This window comes from Lissotriton vulgaris, chromosome 5 (genome assembly GCF_964263255.1).
Source record: "Lissotriton vulgaris chromosome 5, aLisVul1.2, whole genome shotgun sequence".
Taxonomy (NCBI): domain Eukaryota; kingdom Metazoa; phylum Chordata; class Amphibia; order Caudata; family Salamandridae; genus Lissotriton; species Lissotriton vulgaris.
Window position 1 is genome coordinate 2,007,598,724 of NC_141693.1, and position 20,345 is coordinate 2,007,619,068.

At 50.8% G+C, this 20,345-nt stretch overlaps 1 protein-coding gene across 1 annotated transcript in view; it reads left to right on the forward strand.

The window, feature by feature from the left end:
* The window catches only part of LOC147718003 (uncharacterized), a 124,594-nt gene that overhangs the window by 65,138 nt on the left and 39,111 nt on the right, over positions 1 to 20,345 (forward strand). Inside the window, exons 4-5 of the mRNA XM_086919899.1 lie at positions 410 to 589; positions 5,598 to 5,777. Of these exons, the coding sequence (XP_086776025.1) occupies positions 410 to 589; positions 5,598 to 5,777 (360 nt within the window). The remainder of the gene's footprint in view (positions 1 to 409; positions 590 to 5,597; positions 5,778 to 20,345) is intronic.

Below are 20,345 nucleotides of genomic sequence, written 5' to 3' on the forward strand. Positions count from 1 at the left end.
AATGATCTCACTGGTAAGAGACTGTGTCTGGAGGAGAATGATCTCACTGGTAAGAGACTGTGTCTGGAGGAGAATGATCTCACTGGTAAGAGACTGTGTCTGGAGGAGACTGATCTCACTGGTAAGAGACTGTGTCTGGAGGAGACTGATCTCACTGGTAAGAGACTGTGTCAGGAGGAGAATGATCTCACTGGTAAGAGACTGTGTCTGGAGGAGAATGATCTCACTGGTAAGAGACTGTGTCTGGAGGAGAATGATCTCACTGGTAAGAGACTGTGTCTGGAGGAGAATGATCTCACTGGCAAGAGACTGTGTCTGGAGGAGACTGATCTCACAGGCGAGAGACTGTGTCTGGAGGAGACCGATCTCACTCGTAAGAGACTGTGTCTGGAGGTGAATGATCTCACAGGCGAGAGACTGTGTCTGGAGGAGACCGATCTCACAGGCGGGAGACTGTGTCTGGAGGAGACTGATCTCACAGGCGAGAGACTGTGTCTGCAGGAGACTGATATCACTGGTGAGAGACTGTGTCTGAAGGAGACTGATCTCACAGGCGAGAGACTGTGTCAGGAGGAGAATGATCTCACTGGTAAGAGACTGTGTCTGGAGGAGAATGATCTCACTGGTAAGAGACTGTGTCTGGAGGAGAATGATCTCACTGATAAGAGACTGTGTCTGGAGGAGACTGATCTCACTGGTAAGAGACTGTGTCAGGAGGAGAATGATCTCACTGGTAAGAGACTGTGTCTGGAGGAGAATGATCTCACTGGCAAGAGACTGTGTCTGGAGGAGACTGATCTCACTGGTAAGAGACTGTGTCTGGAGGAGAATGATCTCACTGGTAAGAGACTGTGTCTGGAGGAGACTGATCTCACTGGTGAGAGACTGTGTCTGGAGGAGACTGATCTCACTGTCGAGAGACTGTGTCTGGAGGAGACCGATCTCACTGGCGAGAGACTGTGTCTGGAGGAAAATGATCTCACTGGTAAAAGACTGTCTGGAGGAGACTGATCTCACTGGCAAGAGACTGTCTGGAGGAGACTGATCTCACTGGTGAGGGACTGTCTGGAGAAGACTGATCTCACTGGTGAGAGACTGTCTGGAGGAGACTGATCTCACTGGTAAGAGACTGTGTCTGGAGGAGAATGATCTCACTGGTAAGAGACTGTGTCTGGAGGGGACTGATCTCACTGGTGAGGGACTGTCTGGAGGAGACTGATCTCACTGGTGAGGGACTGTCTGGAGGAGACTGATCTCACTGGTGAGAGACTGTGTCTGGAGGAGACGATCTCACACGTGAGAGACTGTGTCTGGAGGAGAATGATCTCACTGGTAAGAGACTGTCTGGAGGAGACTGATGTCACTGGTAAGAGACTGTCTGGAGGAGACTGATCTCACTGGCAAGAGACTGTCTGGAGGAGACTGATCTCACTGGTAAGAGACTGTGTCTGGAGGAGAATGATCTCACTGGTAAGAGACTGTGTCTGGAGGAGAATGATCTCACTGGCAAGAGGCTGTCTGGAGGAGACTGATCTCACTGGTAAGAGACTGTGTCTGGAGGAGAATGATCTCACTGGCAAGAGACTGTCTGGAGGAGACTGATCTCACTGGCAAGAGACTGTCTGGAGGAGACTGATCTCACTGGTAAGAGACTGTGTATGGAGGAGAATGATCTCACTGGTAAGAGACTGTGTCTGGAGGAGAATGATCTCACTGGTAAGAGACTGTGTCTGGAGGAGAATGATCTCACTGGTAAGAGACTGTGTCTGGAGGAGAATGATCTCACTGGTAAGAGACTGTGTCTGGAGGAGACTGATCTCACTGGTAAGAGACTGTGTCTGGAGGAGAATGATCTCACTGGTAAGAGACTGTGTCTGGAGGAGACTGATCTCACTGGTGAGAGACTGTGTCTGGAGGAGACCGATCTCACTGGCGAGAGACTGTGTCTGGAGGAGACTGATCTCACTGGTAAGAGACTGTGTATGGAGGAGAATGATCTCACTGGTAAGAGACTGTGTCTGGAGGAGAATGATCTCACTGGTAAGAGACTGTGTCTGGAGGAGAATGATCTCACTGGTAAGAGACTGTGTCTGGAGGAGAATGATCTCACTGGTAAGAGACTGTCTGGAGGAGACTGATCTCACTGGCAAGAGACTGTCTGGAGGAGACTGATCTCACTGGTAAGAGACTGTGTATGGAGGAGAATGATCTCACTGGTAAGAGACTGTGTCTGGAGGAGAATGATCTCACTGGTAAGAGACTGTGTCTGGAGGAGAATGATCTCACTGGTAAGAGACTGTGTCTGGAGGAGAATGATCTCACTGGTAAGAGACTGTGTCTGGAGGAGACTGATCTCACTGGTAAGAGACTGTGTCTGGAGGAGAATGATCTCACTGGTAAGAGACTGTGTCTGGAGGAGACTGATCTCACTGTCGAGAGACTGTGTCTGGAGGAGACCGATCTCACTGGCGAGAGACTGTCTGGAGGAGACTGATCTCACTGGTAAGAGACTGTGTCTGGAGGAGAATGATCTCACTGGCAAGAGACTGTCTGGAGGAGACTGATCTCACTGGCAAGAGACTGTGTCTGGAGGAGAATGATCTCACTGGTAAGAGACTGTGTCTGGAGGAGACTGGTCTCACTGGTAAGAGACTGTGTCTGGAGGAGAATGATCTCACTGGTAAGAGACTGTGTCTGGAGGAGAATGATCTCACTGGTAAGAGACTGTGTCTGGAGGAGAATGGTCTCACTGGTAAGAGACTGTGTCTCGAGGAGACTGATCTCACTGGCGAGAGATTGTATTTGGAGGAGAATGATCTCACTCGTAAGAGACTGTGTCTGGAGGAGAATGATCTCACTGGTAAGAGACTTTGTCTGGAGGAGAATGATCTCACTGGTAAGAGACTGTGTCTGAAGGAGACCGATCTCACTCGTAAGAGACTGTGTCTGGAGGTGAATGATCTCACTGGTAAGAGACTGTGTCTGGAGGAGACTGATCTCACTGGTAAGAGACTGTGTCTGGAGGAGACTGATCTCACTGGCAAGAGACTGTCTGGAGGAGACTGATCTCACTGGTAAGAGACTGTGTATGGAGGAGAATGATCTCACTGGTAAGAGACTGTGTCTGGAGGAGAATGATCTCACTGGTAAGAGACTGTGTCTGGAGGAGACTGATCTCACTGGTAAGAGACTGTGTCTGGAGGAGACTGATATCACTGGTGAGAGACTGTGTCTGAAGGAGACTGATCTCACAGGCGAGAGACTGTGTCAGGAGGAGAATGATCTCACTGGTAAGAGACTGTGTCTGGAGGAGAATGATCTCACTGGCAAGAGACTGTGTCTGGAGGAGACTGATCTCACTGGTAAGAGACTGTGTCTGGAGGAGACCGATCTTACTGGCCAGAGACTGTGGCTGGAGGAGACTGATCTCACTGGTAAGAGACTGTGTCTGGAGGAGAATGATCTCACTGGTAAGAGACTGTGTCTGGAGGAGACTGATCTCACTGGTGAGAGACTGTGTCTGGAGGAGACTGATCTCACTGTCGAGAGACTGTGTCTGGAGGAGACCGATCTCACTGGCGAGAGACTGTGTCTGGAGGAAAATGATCTCACTGGTAAAAGACTGTCTGGAGGAGACTGATCTCACTGGCAAGAGACTGTCTGGAGGAGACTGATCTCACTGGTGAGGGACTGTCTGGAGAAGACTGATCTCACTGGTGAGAGACTGTCTGGAGGAGACTGATCTCACTGGTAAGAGACTGTGTCTGGAGGAGAATGATCTCACTGGTAAGAGACTGTGTCTGGAGGGGACTGATCTCACTGGTGAGGGACTGTCTGGAGGAGACTGATCTCACTGGTGAGGGACTGTCTGGAGGAGACTGATCTCACTGGTGAGAGACTGTGTCTGGAGGAGACGATCTCACACGTGAGAGACTGTGTCTGGAGGAGAATGATCTCACTGGTAAGAGACTGTCTGGAGGAGACTGATCTCACTGGTAAGAGACTGTCTGGAGGAGACTGATCTCACTGGCAAGAGACTGTCTGGAGGAGACTGATCTCACTGGTAAGAGACTGTGTCTGGAGGAGAATGATCTCACTGGTAAGAGACTGTGTCTGGAGGAGAATGATCTCACTGGCAAGAGACTGTCTGGAGGAGACTGATCTCACTGGTAAGAGACTGTGTCTGGAGGAGAATGATCTCACTGGCAAGAGACTGTCTGGAGGAGACTGATCTCACTGGCAAGAGACTGTCTGGAGGAGACTGATCTCACTGGTAAGAGACTGTGTATGGAGGAGAATGATCTCACTGGTAAGAGACTGTGTCTGGAGGAGAATGATCTCACTGGTAAGAGACTGTGTCTGGAGGAGAATGATCTCACTGGTAAGAGACTGTGTCTGGAGGAGAATGATCTCACTGGTAAGAGACTGTGTCTGGAGGAGACTGATCTCACTGGTAAGAGACTGTGTCTGGAGGAGAATGATCTCACTGGTAAGAGACTGTGTCTGGAGGAGACTGATCTCACTGTCGAGAGACTGTGTCTGGAGGAGACCGATCTCACTGGCGAGAGACTGTGTCTGGAGGAAAATGATCTCACTGGTAAAAGACTGTCTGGAGGAGACTGATCTCACTGGCAAGAGACTGTCTGGAGGAGACTGATCTCACTGGTGAGGGACTGTCTGGAGGAGACTGATCTCACTGGTGAGAGACTGTCTGGAGGAGACTGATCTCACTGGTAAGAGACTGTGTCTGGAGGAGACTGATCTCACTGGTAAGAGACTGTGTCTGGAGGAGAATGATCTCACTGGTAAGAGACTGTGTCTGGAGGAGACTGATCTCACTGGTAAGAGACTGTGTCTGGAGGAGAATGATCTCACTGGTAAGAGACTGTGTCTGGAGGAGACTGATCTCACAGGCGAGAGACTGTGTCAGGAGGAGAATGATCTCACTGGTAAGAGACTGTGTCTGGAGGAGAATGATCTCACTGGCAAGAGACTGTGTCTGGAGGAGACTGATCTCACTGGTAAGAGACTGTGTCTGGAGGAGACCGATCTTACTGGCCAGAGACTGTGGCTGGAGGACACTGATCTCACTGGTAAGAGACTGTGTCTGGAGGTGAATGATCTCACTGGTAAGAGACTGTGTCTGGAGGAGAATGTTCTCACTGGTAAGAGACTGTGTCTGGAGGAGAATGATCTCACTGGTAAGAGACTGTGTCTGGAGGAGACTGATATCACTGGTAAGAGACTGTGTCTGGAGGAGACTGATCTCACTGGTAAGAGACTGTGTCAGGAGGAGAATGATCTCACTGGTAAGAGACTGTGTCTGGAGGAGAATGATCTCACTGGTAAGAGACTGTGTCTGGAGGAGAATGATCTCACTGGTAAGAGACTGTGTCTGGAGGAGACTGATCTCACTGGTAAGAGACTGTGTCAGGAGGAGAATGATCTCACTGGTAAGAGACTGTGTCTGGAGGAGACTGATCTCACTGGCAAGAGACTGTGTCTGGAGGAGACTGATCTCACAGGCGAGAGACTGTGTCTGGAGGAGACCGATCTCACTCATAAGAGACTGTGTCTGGAGGTGAATGATCTCACAGGCGAGAGACTGTGTCTGGAGGAGACCGATCTCACAGGCGGGAGACTGTGTCTGGAGGAGACTGATCTCACAGGCGAGAGACTGTGTCTGCAGGAGACTGATATCACTGGTGAGAGACTGTGTCTGAAGGAGACTGATCTCACAGGCGAGAGACTGTGTCAGGAGGAGAATGATCTCACTGGTAAGAGACTGTGTCTGGAGGAGAATGATCTCACTGGTAAGAGACTAAGTCTGGAGGAGAATGATCTCACTGGTAAGAGACTGTGTCTGGAGGAGACTGATCTCACTGGTAAGAGACTGTGTCAGGAGGAGAATGATCTCACTGGTAAGAGACTGTGTCTGGAGGAGAATGATCTCACTGGCAAGAGACTGTGTCTGGAGGAGACTGATCTCACTGGTAAGAGACTGTGTCTGGAGGAGAATGATCTCACTGGTAAGAGACTGTGTCTGGAGGAGACTGATCTCACTGGTAAGAGACTGTGTCAGGAGGAGAATGATCTCACTGGTAAGAGACTGTGTCTGGAGGAGAATGATCTCACTGGTAAGAGACTGTGTCTGGAGGAGAATGATCTCACTGGCAAGAGACTGTGTCTGGGGAGACTGATCTCACTGGTAAGAGACTGTGTCTGGAGGAGAATGATCTCACTGGTAAGAGACTGTGTCTGGAGGAGACTGATCTCACTGGTAAGAGACTGTGTCAGGAGGAGACTGATCTCACTGGTAAGAGACTGTGTCTGGAGGAGAATGATCTCACTGGCAAGAGACTGTGTCTGGAGGAGACTGATCTCACTGGTAAGAGACTGTGTCTGGAGGAGAATGATCTCACTGGTAAGAGACTGTGTCTGGAGGAGACTGATCTCACTGGTAAGAGACTGTGTCAGGAGGAGAATGATCTCACTGGTAAGAGACTGTGTCTGGAGGAGAATGATCTCACTGGCCAGAGACTGTGTCTGGAGGAGAATGATCTCACTGGTAAGAGACTGTGTCTGGAGGAGACTGATCTCACTGGTAAGAGACTGTGTCAGGAGGAGAATGATCTCACTGGTAAGAGACTGTGTCTGGAGGAGAATGATCTCACTGATAAGAGACTGTGTCTGGAGGAGAATGATCTCACTGGTAAGAGACTGTGTCTGGAGGAGAATGATCTCACTGGTAAGAGACTGTGTCTGGAGGAGACTGATCTCACTGGTAAGAGACTGTGTCTGGAGGAGAATGATCTCACTGGTAAGAGACTGTGTCTGGAGGAGACTGATCTCACTGGTAAGAGACTGTGTCTGGAGGAGAATGATCTCACAGGCGAGAGACTGTGTCTGGAGGAGACTGATCTCACTGGTAAGAGACTGTGTCTGGAGGAGAATGATCTCACTGGTAAGAGACTGTGTCTGGAGGAGAATGATCTCACTGGCAAGAGACTGTGTCTGGAGGAGACTGATCTCACTGGTAAGAGACTGTGTCAGGAGGAGAATGATCTCACTGGTAAGAGACTGTGTCTGGAGGAGAATGATCTCACTGGTAAGAGACTGTGTCTGGAGGAGACTGAAATCACTGGTAAGAGACTGTGTCTGGAGGAGAATGATCTCACTGGTAAGAGACTGTGTCTGGAGGAGAATGATCTCACTGGTAAGAGACTGTGTCTGGAGGAGAATGATCTCACTGGCCAGAGACTGTGTCTGGAGGAGAATGATCTCACTGGCTAGAGACTGTGTCTGGAGGAGACTGATCTCACTGGTGAGAGACTGTGTCTGGAGGAGAATGATCTCACTGGTAAGAGACTGTGTCTGGAGGAGAATGATCTCACTGGCGAGAGACTGTGCCTGGAGGAGACTGATCTCACTGGTGAGAGACTGTGTCTGGAGGAGACCGAAATAACTGGTACGAGACTGTGTCTGGAGGAGACCGAAATCACTGGTAAGAGACTGTGTCTGGAGGAGACTGATCTCACTGGTAAGAGACTGTGTCTGAAGGAGACTGATCTCACAGGCGAGAGACTGTGTCTGGAGGAGACCGAAATCCCTGGTAAGAGACTGTGTCTGGAGGAGACCGAAATCACTGGTAAGAGACTGTCTCTGGAGGAGACTGATCTCACTGGTAAGAGACTGTGTCTGGAGGAGACCGAAATCACTGGTAAGAGACTGTGTCTGGAGGAGAATGATCTCACTGGTAAGAGACTGTGTCTGGAGGAGACCGAAATCACTGGTAAGAGACTGTGTCTGGAGGAGACCGAAATCACTGGTAAGAGACTGTGTCTGGAGGAGACTGATCTCACTGGTAAGAGACTGTGTCTGAAGGAGACTGATCTCAAAGGCGAGAGACTGTGTCTGGAGGAGACCGAAATCACTGGTAAGAGACTGTGTCTGGAGGAGACCGAAATTACTGGTAAGAGACAGTCTCTGGAGGAGACTGATCTCACTGGTAAGAGACTGTGTCTGGAGGAGAATGATCTCACTGGTAAGAGACTGTGTCTGGAGGAGACTGATCTCACTGGTAAGAGACTGTGTCAGGAGGAGAATGATCTCACTGGTAAGAGACTGTGTCTGGAGGAGAATGATCTCACTGGTAAGAGACTGTGTCTGGAGGAGAATGATCTCACTGGCAAGAGACTGTGTCTGGGGAGACTGATCTCACTGGTAAGAGACTGTGTCTGGAGGAGAATGATCTCACTGGTAAGAGACTGTGTCTGGAGGAGACTGATCTCACTGGTAAGAGACTGTGTCAGGAGGAGACTGATCTCACTGGTAAGAGACTGTGTCTGGAGGAGAATGATCTCACTGGCAAGAGACTGTGTCTGGAGGAGACTGATCTCACTGGTAAGAGACTGTGTCTGGAGGAGAATGATCTCACTGGTAAGAGACTGTGTCTGGAGGAGACTGATCTCACTGGTAAGAGACTGTGTCAGGAGGAGAATGATCTCACTGGTAAGAGACTGTGTCTGGAGGAGAATGATCTCACTGGCCAGAGACTGTGTCTGGAGGAGAATGATCTCACTGGTAAGAGACTGTGTCTGGAGGAGACTGATCTCACTGGTAAGAGACTGTGTCAGGAGGAGAATGATCTCACTGGTAAGAGACTGTGTCTGGAGGAGAATGATCTCACTGATAAGAGACTGTGTCTGGAGGAGAATGATCTCACTGGTAAGAGACTGTGTCTGGAGGAGAATGATCTCACTGGTAAGAGACTGTGTCTGGAGGAGACTGATCTCACTGGTAAGAGACTGTGTCTGGAGGAGAATGATCTCACTGGTAAGAGACTGTGTCTGGAGGAGACTGATCTCACTGGTAAGAGACTGTGTCTGGAGGAGAATGATCTCACAGGCGAGAGACTGTGTCTGGAGGAGACTGATCTCACTGGTAAGAGACTGTGTCTGGAGGAGAATGATCTCACTGGTAAGAGACTGTGTCTGGAGGAGAATGATCTCACTGGCAAGAGACTGTGTCTGGAGGAGACTGATCTCACTGGTAAGAGACTGTGTCAGGAGGAGAATGATCTCACTGGTAAGAGACTGTGTCTGGAGGAGAATGATCTCACTGGTAAGAGACTGTGTCTGGAGGAGACTGAAATCACTGGTAAGAGACTGTGTCTGGAGGAGAATGATCTCACTGGTAAGAGACTGTGTCTGGAGGAGAATGATCTCACTGGTAAGAGACTGTGTCTGGAGGAGAATGATCTCACTGGCCAGAGACTGTGTCTGGAGGAGAATGATCTCACTGGTAAGAGACTGTGTCTGGAGGAGAATGATCTCACTGGTAAGAGACTGTGTCTGGAGGAGAATGATCTCACTGGTAAGAGACTGTGTCTGGAGGAGACTGATCTAACTGGCAAGAGACTGTCTGGAGGAGACTGATCTCACTGGTAAGAGACTGTGTCTGAAGGAGACTGATCTCACAGGCGAGAGACTGTGTCAGGAGGAGAATGATCTCACTGGCCAGAGACTGTGTCTGGAGGATACTGAAATCACTGGTAAGAGACTGTGTCTGGAGGAGACCGAAATCACTGGTAAGAGACTGTCTCTGGAGGAGACTGATCTCACTGGTAAGAGACTGTGTCTGGAGGAGAATGATCTCACTGGCTAGAGACTGTGTCTGGAGGAGACTGATCTCACTGGTGAGAGACTGTGTCTGGAGGAGAATGATCTCACTGGTAAGAGACTGTGTCTGGAGGAGAATGATCTCACTGGCGAGAGACTGTGCCTGGAGGAGACTGATCTCACTGGTGAGAGACTGTGTCTGGAGGAGACCGAAATAACTGGTACGAGACTGTGTCTGGAGGAGACCGAAATCACTGGTAAGAGACTGTGTCTGGAGGAGACTGATCTCACTGGTAAGAGACTGTGTCTGAAGGAGACTGATCTCACAGGCGAGAGACTGTGTCTGGAGGAGACCGAAATCCCTGGTAAGAGACTGTGTCTGGAGGAGACCGAAATCACTGGTAAGAGACTGTCTCTGGAGGAGACTGATCTCACTGGTAAGAGACTGTGTCTGGAGGAGACCGAAATCACTGGTAAGAGACTGTGTCTGGAGGAGAATGATCTCACTGGTAAGAGACTGTGTCTGGAGGAGACCGAAATCACTGGTAAGAGACTGTGTCTGGAGGAGACCGAAATCACTGGTAAGAGACTGTGTCTGGAGGAGACTGATCTCACTGGTAAGAGACTGTGTCTGAAGGAGACTGATCTCAAAGGCGAGAGACTGTGTCTGGAGGAGACCGAAATCACTGGTAAGAGACTGTGTCTGGAGGAGACCGAAATTACTGGTAAGAGACAGTCTCTGGAGGAGACTGATCTCACTGGTAAGAGACTGTGTCTGGAGGAGAATGATCTCACTGGCTAGAGACTGTGTCTGGAGGAGAATGATCTCACTGTCGAGAGACTGTGTCTGGAGGAAAATGATCTCACTGGTAAAAGACTGTCTGGAGGAGACTGATCTCACTGGCAAGAGACTGTCTGGAGGAGACTGATCTCACTGGTGAGGGACTGTCTGGAGGAGACTGATCTCACTGGTGAGAGACTGTGTCTGGAGGAGACTGATCTCACAGGCGAGAGACTTTGTCTGGAGGAGAATGATCTCACTGGCAAGGGACTGTGTCTGGAGGAGAATGATCTCACTGGCGAGAGACTGTGTCTGGAGGAGACTGATCTCACTGGCGAGAGACTGTGTCTGGAGGAGAATGATCTCACTGGCTAGAGACTGTGTCTGGAGGAGACTGATCTCACTGGCGAGAGACTGTGTCTGGAGGAGACTGATCTCACTGGCGAGAGACTGTGTCTGGAGGAGACTGATCTCACTGGCAAGAGACTGTGTCTTGAGGAGAATGATCTCACTGGCAAGGGACTGTGTCTGGAGGAGAATGATCTCACTGGCTAGAGACTGTGTCTGGAGGAGACTGATCTCACTGGCGAGAGACTGTGTCTGGAGGAGAATGATCTCACTGGCTAGAGACTGTGTCTGGAGGAGACTGATCTCACTGGCGAGAGACTGTGTCTGGAGGAGACTGATCTCACTGGCGAGAGACTGTGTCTGGAGGAGACTGATCTCACTGGCGAGAGACTGTGTCTGGAGGAGACTGATCTCACTGGCGAGAGACTGTGTCTGGAGGAGAATGATCTCACTGGCAAGGGACTGTGTCTGGAGGAGAATGATCTCACTGGCTAGAGACTGTGTCTGGAGGAGACTGATCTCACTGGCGAGAGACTGTGTCTGGAGGAGAATGATCTCACTGGCAAGGGACTGTGTCTGGAGGAGAATGATCTCACTGGCAAGGGACTGTGTCTGGAGGAGAATGATCTCACTGGCTAGAGACTGTGTCTGGAGGAGACTGAGACTGATCTCACTGGTGAGAGACTGTGTCAGGAGGAGAATGATCTCACTGGTAAGAGACTGTGTCTGGAGGAGAATGATCTCACTGGCGAGAGACTGTGTCTGGACGAGACTGATCTCACTGGTAAGAGACTGTGTCTGGACGAGACTGACCTCACTGGTAAAAGACTGTCTCTGGAGGAGACCGAAATCACTGGTAAGAGACTGTGTCTGGAGGAGAATGATCTCACTGGTAAGAGACTGTGTCTGGAGGTGAATGATCTCACTGGTAAGAGACTGTTTGGAGGAGACTGATCTCACTGGTAAGAGACTGTGTCTGGAGGAGAATGATCTCACTCGCAAGAGACTGTGTCTGGACGAGACTGACCTCACTGGCGAGAGACTGTGTCTGGAGGAGACTGATCTCACTGGCGAGAGACTGTGTCTGGAGGAGACTGATCTCACTGGCGAGAGACTGTGTCTGGAGGAGACTGATCTCACTGGCGAGGGACTGTGTCTGGAGGAGACTGATCTCACTGGCGAGGGACTGTGTCTGGAGGAGACCAATCTCACTGGTAAGAGACTGTGTCTGGAGGAGACTGATCTCACTGGTAAGAGACTGTGTCTGGAGGAGACTGATCTCACTGGCGAGGGACTGTGTCTGGAGGAGACTGATCTCACTGGCGAGGGACTGTGTCTGGAGGAGACTGATCTCACTGGCGAGGGACTGTGTCTGGAGGAGACTGATCTCACTGGAGAGAGACTGTGTCTGGAGGAGACTGATCTCATTGGCGAGAGACTGTGTCTGGAGGAGAATGATCTCACTGGCGAGAGACTGTGTCTGGAGGAGACTGATCTCACTGGCGAGAGACTGTGTCTGGAGGAGAATGATCTCACTGGCAAGGGACTGTGTCTGGAGGAGAATGATCTCACTGGCTAGAGACTGTGTCTGGAGGAGACTGATCTCACTGGCGAGAGACTGTGTCTGGAGGAAAATGATCTCACTGGCTAGAGACTGTGTCTGGAGGAGACTGATCTCACTGGCGAGAGACTGTGTCTGGAGGAGACTGATCTCACTGGCGAGAGACTGTGTCTGGAGGAGACTGATCTCACTGGCGAGAGACTGTGTCTGGAGGAGAATGATCTCACTGGCAAGGGACTGTGTCTGGAGGAGAATGATCTCACTGGCTAGAGACTGTGTCTGGAGGAGACTGATCTCACTGGCGAGAGACTGTGTCTGGAGGAGAATGATCTCACTGGCAAGGGACTGTGTCTGGAGGAGAATGATCTCACTGGCAAGGGACTGTGTCTGGAGGAGAATGATCTCACTGGCTAGAGACTGTGTCTGGAGGAGACTGAGACTGATCTCACTGGTGAGAGACTGTGTCAGGAGGAGAATGATCTCACTGGTAAGAGACTGTGTCTGGAGGAGAATGATCTCACTGGCGAGAGACTGTGTCTGGACGAGACTGATCTCACTGGTAAGAGACTGTGTCTGGACGAGACTGACCTCACTGGTAAAAGACTGTCTCTGGAGGAGACCGAAATCACTGGTAAGAGACTGTGTCTGGAGGAGAATGATCTCACTGGTAAGAGACTGTGTCTGGAGGTGAATGATCTCACTGGTAAGAGACTGTCTGGAGGAGACTGATCTCACTGGTAAGAGACTGTGTCTGGAGGAGAATGATCTCACTCGCAAGAGACTGTGTCTGGACGAGACTGACCTCACTGGCGAGAGACTGTGTCTGGAGGAGACTGATCTCACTGGCGAGAGACTGTGTCTGGAGGAGACTGATCTCACTGGCGAGGGACTGTGTCTGGAGGAGACTGATCTCACTGGCGAGAGACTGTGTCTGGAGGAGACTGATCTCACTGGCGAGAGACTGTGTCTGGAGGAGACTGATCTCACTGGCGAGGGACTGTGTCTGGAGGAGACTGATCTCACTGGAGAGGGACTGTGTCTGGAGGAGACTGATCTCACTGGTAAGAGACTGTGTCTGGAGGAGACTGATCTCACTGGCGAGAGACTGTGTCTGGAGGAGACTGATCTCACTGGCGAGGGACTGTGTCTGGAGGAGACTGATCTCACTGGCGAGGGACTGTGTCTGGAGGAGACTGATCTCACTGGCGAGGGACTGTGTCTGGAGGAGACTGATCTCACTGGCGAGGGACTGTGTCTGGAGGAGACTGATCTCACTGGCGAGGGACTGTGTCTGGAGGAGACTGATCTCACTGGAGAGGGACTGTGTCTGGAGGAGACTGATCTCACTGGTAAGAGACTGTGTCTGGAGGAGACTGATCTCACTGGCGAGAGACTGTGTCTGGAGGAGACTGATCTCACTGGCGAGGGACTGTGTCTGGAGGAGACTGATCTCACTGGCGAGGGACTGTGTCTGGAGGAGACTGATCTCACTGGCGAGGGACTGTGTCTGGAGGAGACTGATCTCACTGGGGAGGGACTGTGTCTGGAGGAGACTGATCTCACTGGTAAGAGACTGTGTCTGGAGGAGACTGATCTCACTGGCGAGAGACTGTGTCTGGAGGAGACTGATCTCACTGGAGAGGGACTGTGTCTGGAGGAGACTGATCTCACTGGCGAGGGACTGTGTCTGGAGGAGACTGATCTCACTGGCGAGGGACTGTGTCTGGAGGAGACTGATCTCACTGGAGAGGGACTGTGTCTGGAGGAGACTGATCTCACTGGTAAGAGACTGTGTCTGCAGGAGACTGATATCACTGGTGAGAGACTGTGTCTGAAGGAGACTGATCTCACAGGCGAGAGACTGTGTCAGGAGGAGAATGATCTCACTGGTAAGAGACTGTGTCTGGAGGAGAATGATCTCACTGGTAAGAGACTAAGTCTGGAGGAGAATGATCTCACTGGTAAGAGACTGTGTCTGGAGGAGACTGATCTCACTGGTAAGAGACTGTGTCAGGAGGAGAATGATCTCACTGGTAAGAGACTGTGTCTGGAGGAGAATGATCTCACTGGCAAGAGACTGTGTCTGGAGGAGACTGATCTCACTGGTAAGAGACTGTGTCTGGAGGAGAATGATCTCACTGGTAAGAGACTGTGTCTGGAGGAGACTGATCTCACTGGTAAGAGACTGTGTCAGGAGGAGAATGATCTCACTGGTAAGAGACTGTGTCTGGAGGAGAATGATCTCACTGGTAAGAGACTGTGTCTGGAGGAGAATGATCTCACTGGCAAGAGACTGTGTCTGGGGGAGACTGATCTCACTGGTAAGAGACTGTGTCTGGAGGAGAATGATCTCACTGGTAAGAGACTGTGTCTGGAGGAGACTGATCTCACTGGTAAGAGACTGTGTCAGGAGGAGACTGATCTCACTGGTAAGAGACTGTGTCTGGAGGAGAATGATCTCACTGGTAAGAGACTGTGTCTGGAGGAGACTGATCTCACTGGTAAGAGACTGTGTCAGGAGGAGAATGATCTCACTGGTAAGAGACTGTGTCTGGAGGAGAATGATCTCACTGGCCAGAGACTGTGTCTGGAGGAGAATGATCTCACTGGTAAGAGACTGTGTCTGGAGGAGACTGATCTCACTGGTAAGAGACTGTGTCAGGAGGAGAATGATCTCACTGGTAAGAGACTGTGTCTGGAGGAGAATGATCTCACTGATAAGAGACTGTGTCTGGAGGAGAATGATCTCACTGGTAAGAGACTGTGTCTGGAGGAGAATGATCTCACTGGCCAGAGACTGTGTCTGGAGGAGAATGATCTCACTGGTAAGAGACTGTGTCTGGAGGAGAATGATCTCACTGGTAAGAGACTGTGTCTGGAGGAGAATGATCTCACTGGTAAGAGACTGTGTCTGGAGGAGACTGATCTAACTGGCAAGAGACTGTCTGGAGGAGACTGATCTCACTGGTAAGAGACTGTGTCTGAAGGAGACTGATCTCACAGGCGAGAGACTGTGTCAGGAGGAGAATGATCTCACTGGCCAGAGACTGTGTCTGGAGGATACTGAAATCACTGGTAAGAGACTGTGTCTGGAGGAGACCGAAATCACTGGTAAGAGACTGTCTCTGGAGGAGACTGATCTCACTGGTAAGAGACTGTGTCTGGAGGAGAATGATCTCACTGGCTAGAGACTGTGTCTGGAGGAGACTGATCTCACTGGTGAGAGACTGTGTCTGGAGGAGAATGATCTCACTGGTAAGAGACTGTGTCTGGAGGAGAATGATCTCACTGACGAGAGACTGTGCCTGGAGGAGACTGATCTCACTGGTGAGAGACTGTGTCTGGAGGAGACCGAAATAACTGGTACGAGACTGTGTCTGGAGGAGACCGAAATCACTGGTAAGAGACTGTGTCTGGAGGAGACTGATCTCACTGGTAAGAGACTGTGTCTGAAGGAGACTGATCTCACAGGCGAGAGACTGTGTCTGGAGGAGACCGAAATCCCTGGTAAGAGACTGTGTCTGGAGGAGACCGAAATCACTGGTAAGAGACTGTCTCTGGAGGAGACTGATCTCACTGGTAAGAGACTGTGTCTGGAGGAGACCGAAATCACTGGTAAGAGACTGTGTCTGGAGGAGAATGATCTCACTGGTAAGAGACTGTGTCTGGAGGAGACCGAAATCACTGGTAAGAGACTGTGTCTGGAGGAGACCGAAATCACTGGTAAGAGACTGTGTCTGGAGGAGACTGATCTCACTGGTAAGAGACTGTGTCAGGAGGAGAATGATCTCACTGGTAAGAGACTGTGTCTGGAGGAGAATGATCTCACTGGTAAGAGACTGTGTCTGGAGGAGACTGAAATCACTGGTAAGAGACTGTGTCTGGAGGAGAATGATCTCACTGGTAAGAGACTGTGTCTGGAGGAGAATGATCTCACTGGTAAGAGACTGTGTCTGGAGGAGAATGATCTCACTGGCCAGAGACTGTGTCTGGAGGAGAATGATCTCACTGGTAAGAGACTGTGTCTGGAGGAGAATGATCTCACTGGTAAGAGACTGTGTCTGGAGGAGAATGATCTCACTGGTAAGAGACTGTGTCTGGAGGAGACTGATCTAACTGGCAAGAGACTGTCTGGAGGAGACTGATCTCACTGGTAAGAGACTGTGTCTGAAGGAGACTGATCTCACAGGCGAGAGACTGTGTCAGGAGGAGAATGATCTCACTGGCCAGAGACTGTGTCTGGAGGATACTGAAATCACTGGTAAGAGACTGTGTCTGGAGGAGACCGAAATCACTGGTAAGAGACTGTCTCTGGAGGAGACTGATCTCACTGGTAAGAGACTGTGTCTGGAGGAGAATGATCTCACTGGCTAGAGACTGTGTCTGGAGGAGACTGATCTCACTGGTGAGAGACTGTGTCTGGAGGAGAATGATCTCACTGGTAAGAGACTGTGTCTGGAGGAGAATGATCTCACTGGCGAGAGACTGTGCCTGGAGGAGACTGATCTCACTGGTGAGAGACTGTGTCTGGAGGAGACCGAAATAACTGGTACGAGACTGTGTCTGGAGGAGACCGAAATCACTGGTAAGAGACTGTGTCTGGAGGAGACTGATCTCACTGGTAAGAGACTGTGTCTGAAGGAGACTGATCTCACAGGCGAGAGACTGTGTCTGGAGGAGACCGAAATACCTGGTAAGAGACTGTGTCTGGAGGAGACCGAAATCACTGGTAAGAGACTGTCTCTGGAGGAGACTGATCTCACTGGTAAGAGACTGTGTCTGGAGGAGACCGAAATCACTGGTAAGAGACTGTGTCTGGAGGAGAATGATCTCACTGGTAAGAGACTGTGTCTGGAGGAGACCGAAATCACTGGTAAGAGACTGTGTCTGGAGGAGACCGAAATCACTGGTAAGAGACTGTGTCTGGAGGAGACTGATCTCACTGGTAAGAGACTGTGTCTGAAGGAGACTGATCTCAAAGGCGAGAGACTGTGTCTGGAGGAGACCGAAATCACTGGTAAGAGACTGTGTCTGGAGGAGACCGAAATTACTGGTAAGAGACAGTCTCTGGAGGAGACTGATCTCACTGGTAAGAGACTGTGTCTGGAGGAGAATGATCTCACTGGCTAGAGACTGTGTCTGGAGGAGAATGATCTCACTGTCGAGAGACTGTGTCTGGAGGAAAATGATCTCACTGGTAAAAGACTGTCTGGAGGAGACTGATCTCACTGGCAAGAGACTGTCTGGAGGAGACTGATCTCACTGGTGAGGGACTGTCTGGAGGAGACTGATCTCACTGGTGAGAGACTGTGTCTGGAGGAGACTGATCTCACAGGCGAGAGACTTTGTCTGGAGGAGAATGATCTCACTGGCAAGGGACTGTGTCTGGAGGAGAATGATCTCACTGGCGAGAGACTGTGTCTGGAGGAGACTGATCTCACTGGCGAGAGACTGTGTCTGGAGGAGAATGATCTCACTGGCTAGAGACTGTGTCTGGAGGAGACTGATCTCACTGGCGAGAGACTGTGTCTGGAGGAGACTGATCTCACTGGCGAGAGACTGTGTCTGGAGGAGACTGATCTCACTGGCAAGAGACTGTGTCTTGAGGAGAATGATCTCACTGGCAAGGGACTGTGTCTGGAGGAGAATGATCTCACTGGCTAGAGACTGTGTCTGGAGGAGACTGATCTCACTGGCGAGAGACTGTGTCTGGAGGAGAATGATCTCACTGGCTAGAGACTGTGTCTGGAGGAGACTGATCTCACTGGCGAGAGACTGTGTCTGGAGGAGACTGATCTCACTGGCGAGAGACTGTGTCTGGAGGAGACTGATCTCACTGGCGAGAGACTGTGTCTGGAGGAGACTGATCTCACTGGCGAGAGACTGTGTCTGGAGGAGAATGATCTCACTGGCAAGGGACTGTGTCTGGAGGAGAATGATCTCACTGGCTAGAGACTGTGTCTGGAGGAGACTGATCTCACTGGCGAGAGACTGTGTCTGGAGGAGAATGATCTCACTGGCAAGGGACTGTGTCTGGAGGAGAATGATCTCACTGGCAAGGGACTGTGTCTGGAGGAGAATGATCTCACTGGCTAGAGACTGTGTCTGGAGGAGACTGAGACTGATCTCACTGGTGAGAGACTGTGTCAGGAGGAGAATGATCTCACTGGTAAGAGACTGTGTCTGGAGGAGAATGATCTCACTGGCGAGAGACTGTGTCTGGACGAGACTGATCTCACTGGTAAGAGACTGTGTCTGGACGAGACTGACCTCACTGGTAAAAGACTGTCTCTGGAGGAGACCGAAATCACTGGTAAGAGACTGTGTCTGGAGGAGAATGATCTCACTGGTAAGAGACTGTGTCTGGAGGTGAATGATCTCACTGGTAAGAGACTGTTTGGAGGAGACTGATCTCACTGGTAAGAGACTGTGTCTGGAGGAGAATGATCTCACTCGCAAGAGACTGTGTCTGGACGAGACTGACCTCACTGGCGAGAGACTGTGTCTGGAGGAGACTGATCTCACTGGCGAGAGACTGTGTCTGGAGGAGACTGATCTCACTGGCGAGAGACTGTGTCTGGAGGAGACTGATCTCACTGGCGAGGGACTGTGTCTGGAGGAGACTGATCTCACTGGCGAGGGACTGTGTCTGGAGGAGACCGATCTCACTGGTAAGAGACTGTGTCTGGAGGAGACTGATCTCACTGGTAAGAGACTGTGTCTGGAGGAGACTGATCTCACTGGCGAGGGACTGTGTCTGGAGGAGACTGATCTCACTGGCGAGGGACTGTGTCTGGAGGAGACTGATCTCACTGGCGAGGGACTGTGTCTGGAGGAGACTGATCTCACTGGAGAGAGACTGTGTCTGGAGGAGACTGATCTCATTGGCGAGAGACTGTGTCTGGAGGAGAATGATCTCACTGGCGAGAGACTGTGTCTGGAGGAGACTGATCTCACTGGCGAGAGACTGTGTCTGGAGGAGAATGATCTCACTGGCAAGGGACTGTGTCTGGAGGAGAATGATCTCACTGGCTAGAGACTGTGTCTGGAGGAGACTGATCTCACTGGCGAGAGACTGTGTCTGGAGGAAAATGATCTCACTGGCTAGAGACTGTGTCTGGAGGAGACTGATCTCACTGGCGAGAGACTGTGTCTGGAGGAGACTGATCTCACTGGCGAGAGACTGTGTCTGGAGGAGACTGATCTCACTGGCGAGAGACTGTGTCTGGAGGAGAATGATCTCACTGGCAAGGGACTGTGTCTGGAGGAGAATGATCTCACTGGCTAGAGACTGTGTCTGGAGGAGACTGATCTCACTGGCGAGAGACTGTGTCTGGAGGAGAATGATCTCACTGGCAAGGGACTGTGTCTGGAGGAGAATGATCTCACTGGCAAGGGACTGTGTCTGGAGGAGAATGATCTCACTGGCTAGAGACTGTGTCTGGAGGAGACTGAGACTGATCTCACTGGTGAGAGACTGTGTCAGGAGGAGAATGATCTCACTGGTAAGAGACTGTGTCTGGAGGAGAATGATCTCACTGGCGAGAGACTGTGTCTGGACGAGACTGATCTCACTGGTAAGAGACTGTGTCTGGACGAGACTGACCTCACTGGTAAAAGACTGTCTCTGGAGGAGACCGAAATCACTGGTAAGAGACTGTGTCTGGAGGAGAATGATCTCACTGGTAAGAGACTGTGTCTGGAGGTGAATGATCTCACTGGTAAGAGACTGTCTGGAGGAGACTGATCTCACTGGTAAGAGACTGTGTCTGGAGGAGAATGATCTCACTCGCAAGAGACTGTGTCTGGACGAGACTGACCTCACTGGCGAGAGACTGTGTCTGGAGGAGACTGATCTCACTGGCGAGAGACTGTGTCTGGAGGAGACTGATCTCACTGGCGAGGGACTGTGTCTGGAGGAGACTGATCTCACTGGCGAGAGACTGTGTCTGGAGGAGACTGATCTCACTGGCGAGAGACTGTGTCTGGAGGAGACTGATCTCACTGGCGAGGGACTGTGTCTGGAGGAGACTGA